Genomic DNA, 9,755 nt, shown 5'->3' with positions numbered 1-9,755 from the left:
CAAATAGGTTAAATGACTTGCCCAAGTCATCTAGCTAGTAAGTGATTAAGCTGGGATTAGAAATCAATCAGCATGATTACAGAATCCGTTCTTGAAAGCTATATAAATGTTCATGAAAAAGAGAAATGGAAAGAGGCATTGAAGGTAGAAGGAATATGTGGCAAAGCACCAAGTGCACAGTGTTGTTCAGAAAGCAGCAAGCAGTTAGAGTGGCTTAAACATTGTTGAGGTGTGGTTGCCCAGAGATGGCATGGCAGGAGACAAGAAAATGGCAATTTCCCTTTACTCTAAAAAAGAACAAAAAACTCATTTCTTTTTCTGAGATTGCCCTGGCATGATGGCAGCCTCTGGTTTCACAGTTTTGTTCATGGCGAGAGCTTCGGGCCTTTTTATCCTTTCAAAACTATAGCATTCAGTTTTGTCTTCAGAGGATACTGTTCTATTACCAACCAGATGGAAGCCTTCCATTAATAAAGTGTCAATGAGTAAGCCGAGAACATTAGTTCCATTGGCCAATTTTCGACTATCAGGTTTTATAGAAACATACCTAGAACAAAAAAACACACACACTTAATTATAAAGCATCCCTTTAATAACTAGCAAAACTAAACACATAAATTTGACTTATAACCACTCATAAATGCATCATACCCATTTTCATCAGATTTTGTTTTGACACTTCATTTATAAATCCACATGAGTAATTTCAGGGTACTGAAAATAGATATCTTACTATGATTTCCAAAGTCATTTTAATTCTACACTTAGGAATGTAACTGGCACTGATGGATTTTCGTTGAGAAACTATTTTCTGGAGCAAACAATTTGGTCAAACAACTACATTTACTAAACATTGCTTTAATTAAATAATTTAATTAGTTGATTTAGTCATTTTAATGAACATTATACATTTATAATTTTCCCCCTAGATTTAATTTACCAGCACTGATATTACACATTTTCAGCACTGATATTACACATTTTCTTTTGTGACTTATTCTTATCAAACACATTTTCTCCAGGTAAATTTTGCAGATATAAAATATCAAGAAGAATTTATTGTCAAGTTTTACTCAATAACTGTCTAAATATTGCAAAGCAAAACATGGGGTCAAAAAGCCTCTGCCTATTTCCTGGGAAACTTGATAGAACCAATCTAAATAATTAAAGAAAAATGAATCTGAACTTTTCAGATTGGTTATATGTTGGCTTTAATAATGTCAATATACATACTCTGGTTTCTCTTCAGATCCTATAAATCTTTCGCCTTTTAATAATGTCAATATAACATATTCAATAGATATAGCTGTATTACTCCTTCTTTATTTACCATCAAGGATATTTTTATGTCTTTGTGTCCTCCCACCATTTGTTTATGAGATAGGAAGAAGAGGCCAACTTAAATTAGTTCTAGGCTGCAACCTAAACTATCTGCAGTTTTATGGGATAAAAAGAGCCTTGGGGACATCCCTAGCCTTTTAATTATGACTGAAATAGAATGGCTTATTGTAGTTCACATTCTAAAGCTCATTCTAGGTGAAGAAAGCAATTCAAAAAATGTAAGAATTGTAAAACCACAAAGTACATATCAAAAAAATGTTTATTGCCCTGGCCAGTGTGGCTCAGGGATTAGAGTGTCAGGTCACCTGAAGGGTCGCAGGTTCCATTCCTGGACAATGGCATGTACCTGGGTTGCAGGTTCGATCCTCGGCCCTGGTCCTGGTAGGGACGCATATGGAAGCAGCCAATAGATGTGTGTCTTTCACATCAATATTTCTCTCTCTCTCCCTCTCCCTTCCTTCCACTCTCTCTGCAAAAGCAATTTAAGAAATATCCTCAGGTGAGGATTTTTAAAAAAATGTTTATTATGTCTGATATAGTAAATTTTTAACCTTAGTAAATCATTCCATCTACCCACAAGTCCCAGATATTAATTATATAGTGTAGGAACATTTTTCAATGAGAAAAACAGTTATAGAGCATCTCACAAAATAAAGATACAAATAGTACACTATAGGTTATAACAAAGTGGAATGCACTTGCAAGAAATCACTGAGCCAAAGTACTCAATTCCCTCTGAAGCCAAATTGAGAAATGACAGGTTCACAGCACCAGAAAAGGATAGAAGAAACCAATGAGAAATAGAAAACAAAATGTATTTTAAAAACTTAAAAGGCAGTTACACTTTTCCCTTTGACCCAGTTTAAAAAAGGAAAAGTGAGATAGAATGAAAGGCTACTGGGATTCTATGGTCTAGAACCCTATGACCAGAACTTGAGCTTGATAATGTTACCACATCTGCAAGATGCAAGCCAAGTATTTCTAGTACTGTGAACTTGAGAGATAACAACTGAGCAACCTGTTAGGTTAACAAAACTTAGAGTAGTAAATTACATTAGTGGAACATACCAAACAACTGGATGACACACCAGACTCCTAGAAGCCAGTCAGGCTTATTCTCCACTTTCCACCTTCAAAAAACAACTGAGTGGACAGATTCAGACCAGGGAGAGAGCAAGAAATAAAAATGATTGCCAGCTAGGAAGTCATCTAAGGCGGATCTTTTAAGCCTGGAGGTTTCATCTAGTCATCTGAAATCCCAATAATGTCACCTTATTCAGGTTATCTGTCTCTACTTTGAAAACGGCACTATAAAGTAAAAATAAATAAAATCAAACATTCTGGGATAGAAAAAATTCTGAACTTCAATTGAAAAGAATACTATTTGGGGATGAAAAAAAAGCTTTCAACTTTTAAAACTAGGTACTGTTTTGGGAATTATCTATTTTGGAAGTTTAATGCCATTCTCATATTAAGATGAAACAATTTTGTAATATTTCTAAAACACAAACACTTTAATAACAAAGGGAAAACCACTTGATACTGTGTACATGCAAGGATATCCCAACCTGAGTTTCTAATCTTGTTTTTCAAGATTACAATTATTTTCTCCAACTGCATAGTTTTTAAAGAGCATTTAAGTATTTCTAGGATATCATTTTTTACCTTGCATGTTTCTTCTTAAAACCAATAACACCATTTTTTCTTAGGTTTCCTTAGGATCCCTTTTACAAAAGGGATACTCAAAGATCTTAATCACTCATATTTTAAAAACCAAAAAACTGGTCATTTCCTCTCTATTTATGTTAGTGCCCCACCAACGAAAAGAATGTTGTGCATGGAGTTATCTTAAAACCATTTGAGATGAGAGAGTCTTACTTTTATTCACAGTCAGCCTATTAATTTAACTGGCTCTCTTCTCCCAAAATGACATTTCAACCTCTTTACAAGGGCAGGAATTATGAAGTATAATAAGTTAAGAATTATACTGCTCAGTGTTCCCCAGTTGCAAGACCGAGGGGTGTCTTGTGGATGGGCAAGCATTGGTAGTTCCTGATGGCTGCTGCTGAAGTTAAGAAAATATCCCCAAATATGCCTACCGTTATGTCCCAAAAAAGTAATTTTATGTGAGAGTCCTGATGCACAAAATTCGTGCACAGGGTGGGGGGGGGTGGGGGAAGGGGTGGTCCCTCAGCCCGGCCTACACCCTCTCGCAATCTGGGACCCCTTGAACTTCCCTCTCGCAATCTGGAACCACTGGCTCCTAACCACTATCCTGCCTGCCTGCCTGCCTGGTCGCCCCTAACTGCTCGCTTGCCTGCCTGCCTGATCGCCATTAACCGCCTCTGCCTCGGCCCCTGCTGCTGCAGCTTTGTCTGGAAGGTCAACCGGCTATCTGGTCTAATTAGCATATTATGCTTTTATTATTATATATACTACACATAAAAAAAATATGGAGACTTTTTCTTCCTCCTGAAAATCGAAGCCAATTTTCACAGCTAGTAAAATAATGGTGGGACAATATTAAGATAATTTTAAGGGGGAAAAAGATACTGACAGCAGAGTGGAAATTAGCCATAGGGTCCAGTCAAGAACAGTAGGGGGATAAAGTAATTGACTCAGGAGCAACTATCCTTAACATACTGACAGCCTATACCAATAGTTTGAGTTGTCTAAGAGTGCCAAAGATGTAAAAGGATACCAGATTTGCCATGGATTATCTGCCTTAATGGTGTTTAAAAATAAAGTAGAATGGAGAAAAATCAGTAGTCAAATCATAAGGCCTGAAAAAGCAAACATACATAAAGTATGAGGAGATCAGGATAAATGATTGAGCCTTCACTATATGCCAGCCATTATTAGGGGTTAAAAAAAAAAAGTTTTATTCCTAAGCCAAATTTACTAGCAATGGGACATTTTCTATAAAATTATTTCTTCCTACAACTTTAGTGACCACAGTCCCAGTTTTCCCTGGACAGTCTTGGTTTATTCCTATTGTCCCACATAATAACAAAACCCTCTTTCACTCTGAAAAGTACCCCAGTTTGGACAATAATTATCTGGTCATTCTGCCCAACTCTACTGGCTACCCCAAAACATTGAGTCATAATTTATTCCAAGAAAAGTTGTAGGCATGAGAAACTTTCCGTTTTGAGGGGAAACATCAGGAACTGATATAGAAGAGAGATGCTTCAAAGTACAAAATACCTGACTCCAGTTTGGTTATCAGTAACGCTGTCCGAGCCACACTGGAAAACCAGGTCGTGGTAAGAAGGTCTTTGTGGAGGCAGTGGAAGTAAGGTCATCTGAGGAGGGCAGCAGTTACTACTCCAGGTTGGTGCTGAAGGTTGCTCTATAAACACTGTAATCCTCCCAGTTAACATCTCAATTGTTTTGCTGCAAGAGCCAAACACCCTGAAAAAAGCTTGAGTGTTTCGGCTTAGGAAATACACCTGCACAAGAGCAGGTCTTGGCTGTAGCAGGAGTTCTTGGTTTAAGAGATCAACCAGAGGATCAAGTTCATAGAAAAGAGCCTCTCTCTGAAGCCTAAGATAGTCTGAAAAATCAGTGGGTAATATAAGCCGTTGAGTTCTCAAAAAATCTAAGATGAAACTAAATAAAACACCATCTCTGTCGACAAAAATCTGGCCACCATCCATCTTGAATTCTTGGTCTCTGCCATCTAACATTCGTGTTAGCCGAGAGGTAGGAAACTGCTTTATGGTAGAAAATCTTGTTGTGAATATCTTCCCTCCCACATTCAGAGTGACCAGTTTCTGACCACTCATTCTTCCCTTGCCTCAGATTAGAGGCTACAAGCCTTCCACCACAAACTTCAGAACTTGTAAATCAAACTGTAACCATAAATGGTGCTAGTTATATATAATTAAGTGGAGAGAGGAGAAAATAACAAAAAAACAAAGACCTAGATTTCCAGGTAACTACTGTAAAGCAAATAGTGTATCCATAGTTGTGTTTGCAAATTTGAGTTGCTTGGGAACTTACAGTACACAAAATAAAAAAAGCAACAGATGAGAAACTAGACACTTTAAGAAAAACTGACAATATATAAGGATAGGTGTCAAATAGATCCCTTTCCTGTATTCCATAAAAAATTCTCCATGAAAAGCTACTGTAAATCTCTATTTAAAAAAAAAATACTGGGAGCAGAAAAGTCCTCCTCCTCCCCAGACCACTTATCCACTGAATCCTCATGGCAGTGGTTAAGATTTAGAGCAAATTGTCATTTTTTATGATCCCTTTAGCAATTTCAATCACAAATTGTCAAGTTAAGGATGAGACAGCCATTACCTCAACTAGTAGGTTAACTTGACTCTTCTCATAACTACAATGATTCTTCTGTACTTTAAATTGCATTGCCATCTTTTTTTTCCTATTTCCCTTGTATTATCTCTTCTCAACCAAATTAAAGGACTGGGGTAAAGACACTCTGGGCTTTCAAAGAAATGTCTTGTTCTATGACAGATGTAAGTTATACTGGAGAGCAGTTCTAAGATAAGCTCACTCTTGTTTTCCTTGAATTCTAAACAAGGAAATTAAGTATTCTTTGGGAGATAGGGTATCTTTACCTCATGTGAACAGAGAGGACAGCATTAATGTTTAATGATTACTTTGTACTTTATAGTAGCTGACAGATTGTTTTCTCTATTGTCAAAAGTCTTACTACTCTTAAATTCTTCAAGCAAGTGGTTTGCTTGGTTATACGGTTGCCAGGATACTTTGGGACAACCCACACTTAGCTGTCAGTAAAAGGAGGCTTTCCCATTTCCTGCTTTTACCATGTTACTTTTTTTAACCTATGCTTTCATTTGCACAGCCACCTAACACTTTTGTAGTTTATTACCAAACCCCTTTAGTGATAAATTTATAAAACCTAAGGAGAAAAAGGCAAGCTAAAATCTCCACCCTCTTAAAAATGTACACTTATCACAAGAAAATGCCACTTTTTATTTGCACTTTATATGATTTACACTTTAGCAAAAAAGAAAATCTACCCTTGGCAGAAAAATCTGGAAATCCAATCCACCCGTTTCCTTTAAAAAAAAAAAAAAAAAAGTTGCTTTACAAGAGTAGTCTTTATTAGATTCAATCACTATTACATTACCTCATCAATACAATATTACATCATGTGCTCTCTCACCTCCCCTTTTTACATAGCATAAACACAATATTGGGGAGTATGATACTTATTTCAAAAGCACTCTTTAAAAAAGGAGGGTTCAGGACTACACAGTTAAATTTCACTTTTATCTTTATACTACCTAATTTGAAAGGCATATGTAAGATATTACTTTTGAAGGAAAGTATCTGACTGGAATCTTTGACCAAATCTGAACTACCACTCTGTTCTCTAACAAATGTCTAACAAAAAAAGAGAACTATGCACTTAAAATAGATTTTATAATAGTTTATATTTGCACATAAATTCTGCCACATTATTCAGGACCACCAAAGTAAAATTCTTGAATCTTTCACTGAAAATGAAAAACCCATCTGTCACCTGTTCCCAGTAAAAAACTGATTGTTCTACAAAATCAGGCGATTTAGTCAGATAGGAACTGAAGTGTGAAAGATGGTCTTTCCAGGTGGAGAACTCATCAAATAAGGACCTTTCTAAGAATATAGTAGGACCGAAGAAAATGAGAAGGCCAAGCAGAATGACTACTACAAACTTATAAAAGCTCCAGGGAATCTTGCCAATGAGTATGCCAGTGTCTTGAGGCAAAGAAAGTTTATCCACATCTACTAGTTTTATGTCTTCCCACTGACTGGTATCAAAGTTCTTCATTAAAGGGCTTGTGGGCAAATTAGAGGGAGGTAAAGGAGTTTCCTTGATTACTTTTATTTTTTCCCTGAATTCCTGCATCTGTTGCAGAAATATGATTGGTTCTGACACGTCTTTGAAGGCCTCAGCAATGTTAAAGGCCATTCGTTGTTCCTGTAAGATGGTGTTGAGTTTGTTAATCTCTGGGTCATAGGCTTGCATAACTGCAAGTTTCATGGTCTCAAAGTCAGAAAGGATTTCATTCTTCTTTTGATCTAATGTGTGTTGTAACTTCTCAAAAAATTCCTTCACTTTATCTGAATCTTTAGTCAGTAACTGTAGAGATTTCCTTTTGTTAGTTTCCAAGGTATCCAAACGAGAAAGAGCATCTCCCCGACGCCAGGTCTGAAAGCTCTGAAAGAGGGACTCAAAGGCATCCCTTTCCTGGGCATAGGCGTCTTCAATAGAACAGAAGGCATGTTTGGTGTGGTCACCACGTGTAGCACAGATTCCACAAATCAGCTGCATATCAGTCAGGCAGAAAATGTTGAGAGGCTGCCCCAAGTGTCCTTTGCACACTGGCATTTTGGGAGAGATCTTGATCTTGTTATACTTCTCCACAATACCCTTCAGGGAGTAATTAACCTGCAGGCTATTGACTCCAGAGGCTGAAGTTTCTTTACGGCATGTGGGGCACTTGAATGGAGATGACCTCCACAATGAGTTCCGCCCAGTCCCCTCTAAGATCCCTTCTAAGCATTTTTTGCAAAAGTTGTGAGAGCAAGGCAAAACTCGAGGATCATCAAACAGACTGCAACAGATTGGGCACGTAAGATCTTCTTCAAGCAGCTCCATCACATCCTACCATAGAGAAATAAACATTTTATTTCATTCCAGTAACTTCCTCCACTTGCACTATATAATAATTATAAGAAACTATATTCATATATATTAAAAATAACCTTTCACTGAAATAACAGGGCAAACAAAGGAAATAAGTAAGAAATCTGGGAAGGGAATGCACACCAAAGCAGATTTAATCTGCTGGGACTAGAACACACTCCTTATTAGCAGGGCTCACTGTACACAAGGCCTTTGTGTGGGCTTTCCAACAAGTCTTTGGCTGACAGGGTTAGGACTAGGACAACTGCAAGTTGAGCCAGCAGCATCCAAGTGATTGTTTTAAAACAGAGAGCTGACTACTGCTGTCAGAAACAAAGCTACTCAGTGTCTGAGTAGAATGAGTTCTTTACTCTGGGCCCACAATTATAAAATGTGCTATTTAAAAGAAAGCAGCACAGAAATAGAAAGCCAAGCATGTATTCTTATGCATACTTTTATTTTAAAATGGCATTTTTGCCTGGCCAGTGTGCTCAGTGGTTGAACATCTACCTATGAACCAGGAGGTCAAGGTTTGATTTCTGGTCAGGACACATGCCCGGGCTGTGGGCTCGATCCCCAGTAGGGGATAGTACAGGAGGCAGCTAATCAATGATTCTCTCATTGTTGATGTTTTTATCTCTCTCCCACTCCCTTCCTCTCTGAAATCAATAAAAAATATAAATAAATATGGCATTTTTCCTATTTCAAAGGCAAAATTACAATTATTAAAATGATAGGTAAAGACATAAAATGAGAGAGTTGTAATTCATTCTTCCTTAGATAATTAAATGCATTTTTTAAAATAGCAGAGCAGTAATCCAAGCCATCTTGTAGCATTAGTTTTCAAAATGTGGTGGACAGAAACCTGGGTATCACTAAGACTCTTTCAGGACATCCAGGAGGTCAATAAGATTTTCATAATAATACTGAGATGTTACTTGCTTTTGGCACCATGTTAACCATTGCACTGTAAAAGCAATGGTGAGGCTGCTGGAAACTTAGCAGGAATCAAGCAAGGCAACACATAGTACCGAACTGTGTTGTTGAGTCTGTATTCCTCTCACCACCACATCAAACTGGGGATAGCCAGTTTCGTTTAAGAATGTTCTTGATGAAGCAGTAACAAGTATTCATTTTATTAAGTCTTGATCCTTTAATGATAAAATAGGAAGTAAACACACAGCACTTCTGCCACATACCAGCAGACAATTGCCTGGAGGAAAAACGCTTATGTGACTGAGTTGCAAGCTGAAACGAACCAACTGTTTTTGTCATGGAACACCATTGTTACTTGAAAGAACAAGTAAAAAAATTATGGCCATTTCGATTTAGGTATCCGGCAGAGATTTTTCTTGAAAATGAATAAAATGAGCCTATCACTTCAAGAGAAAAAACAGTATTTCTTCCCAATGATAAAAGTTGAGTTTTGGGGTGAAAACTAGACCTTTGGAAAACATTGTCATTTAAGAGCTTGATAACTTCCCTAAATTAAAGACTTTTAGTGAGAGAAGTGGTGATAATAATAAATGTGGGGGTTTTTAGTGGGAAGATTACTATATGATAAAATATGTCAAGATTTGCACAACACAGTGAACGAACAAGTTCAATCATCAATGCATGTTACAAATTATGCATGGGTAAAAGAGCAAAAGACCAAATATGTTAAAAAATATGATTTCAGATTCCATACTGTAACTTAACCTTTAAGAAACTACTGCTTGTTGACTTATGGTACAGAAGCAAAGAT

The 9,755-nt window shown here is 37.0% G+C and overlaps 2 protein-coding genes across 4 annotated transcripts in view; both read right to left on the bottom strand.

Annotated features, from left to right (window-relative positions):
• Window positions 1-306: 306 nt before the first annotated feature.
• On the bottom strand, window positions 307-5,129 carry KCNRG (potassium channel regulator; the record flags this gene model as incomplete). The annotated part of the gene is made up of 2 exons (XM_081082804.1): window positions 307-547; window positions 4,549-5,129. The coding sequence occupies 2 exons, from the start codon at window positions 5,127-5,129 to the stop codon at window positions 307-309; spliced, it is 822 nt and encodes a 273-aa protein (XP_080938930.1).
• Window positions 5,130-6,285: 1,156 nt separating this feature from the next.
• Window positions 6,286-9,755, bottom strand: part of TRIM13 (tripartite motif containing 13) — a 31,258-nt gene continuing 27,788 nt past the window's right edge. For all 3 annotated transcript variants that reach the window (XM_081082793.1, XM_081082792.1, XM_081082794.1), the window contains one exon: window positions 6,286-7,987. In XM_081082793.1, coding sequence (XP_080938919.1) covers window positions 6,761-7,981 — 1,221 coding nt within the window. In that variant the 5' untranslated portion in view covers window positions 7,982-7,987 and the 3' untranslated portion in view covers window positions 6,286-6,760. The remainder of the gene's footprint in view (window positions 7,988-9,755) is intronic.

Source organism: Myotis nattereri (genome assembly GCF_964212035.1).
Source record: "Myotis nattereri genome assembly, chromosome: 2".
NCBI classification, from domain to species: Eukaryota; Metazoa; Chordata; class Mammalia; order Chiroptera; family Vespertilionidae; genus Myotis; species Myotis nattereri.
The sequence above is the reverse complement of the archived record's forward strand: the minus strand, read 5'-3'. Positions and strand labels throughout refer to the sequence as shown.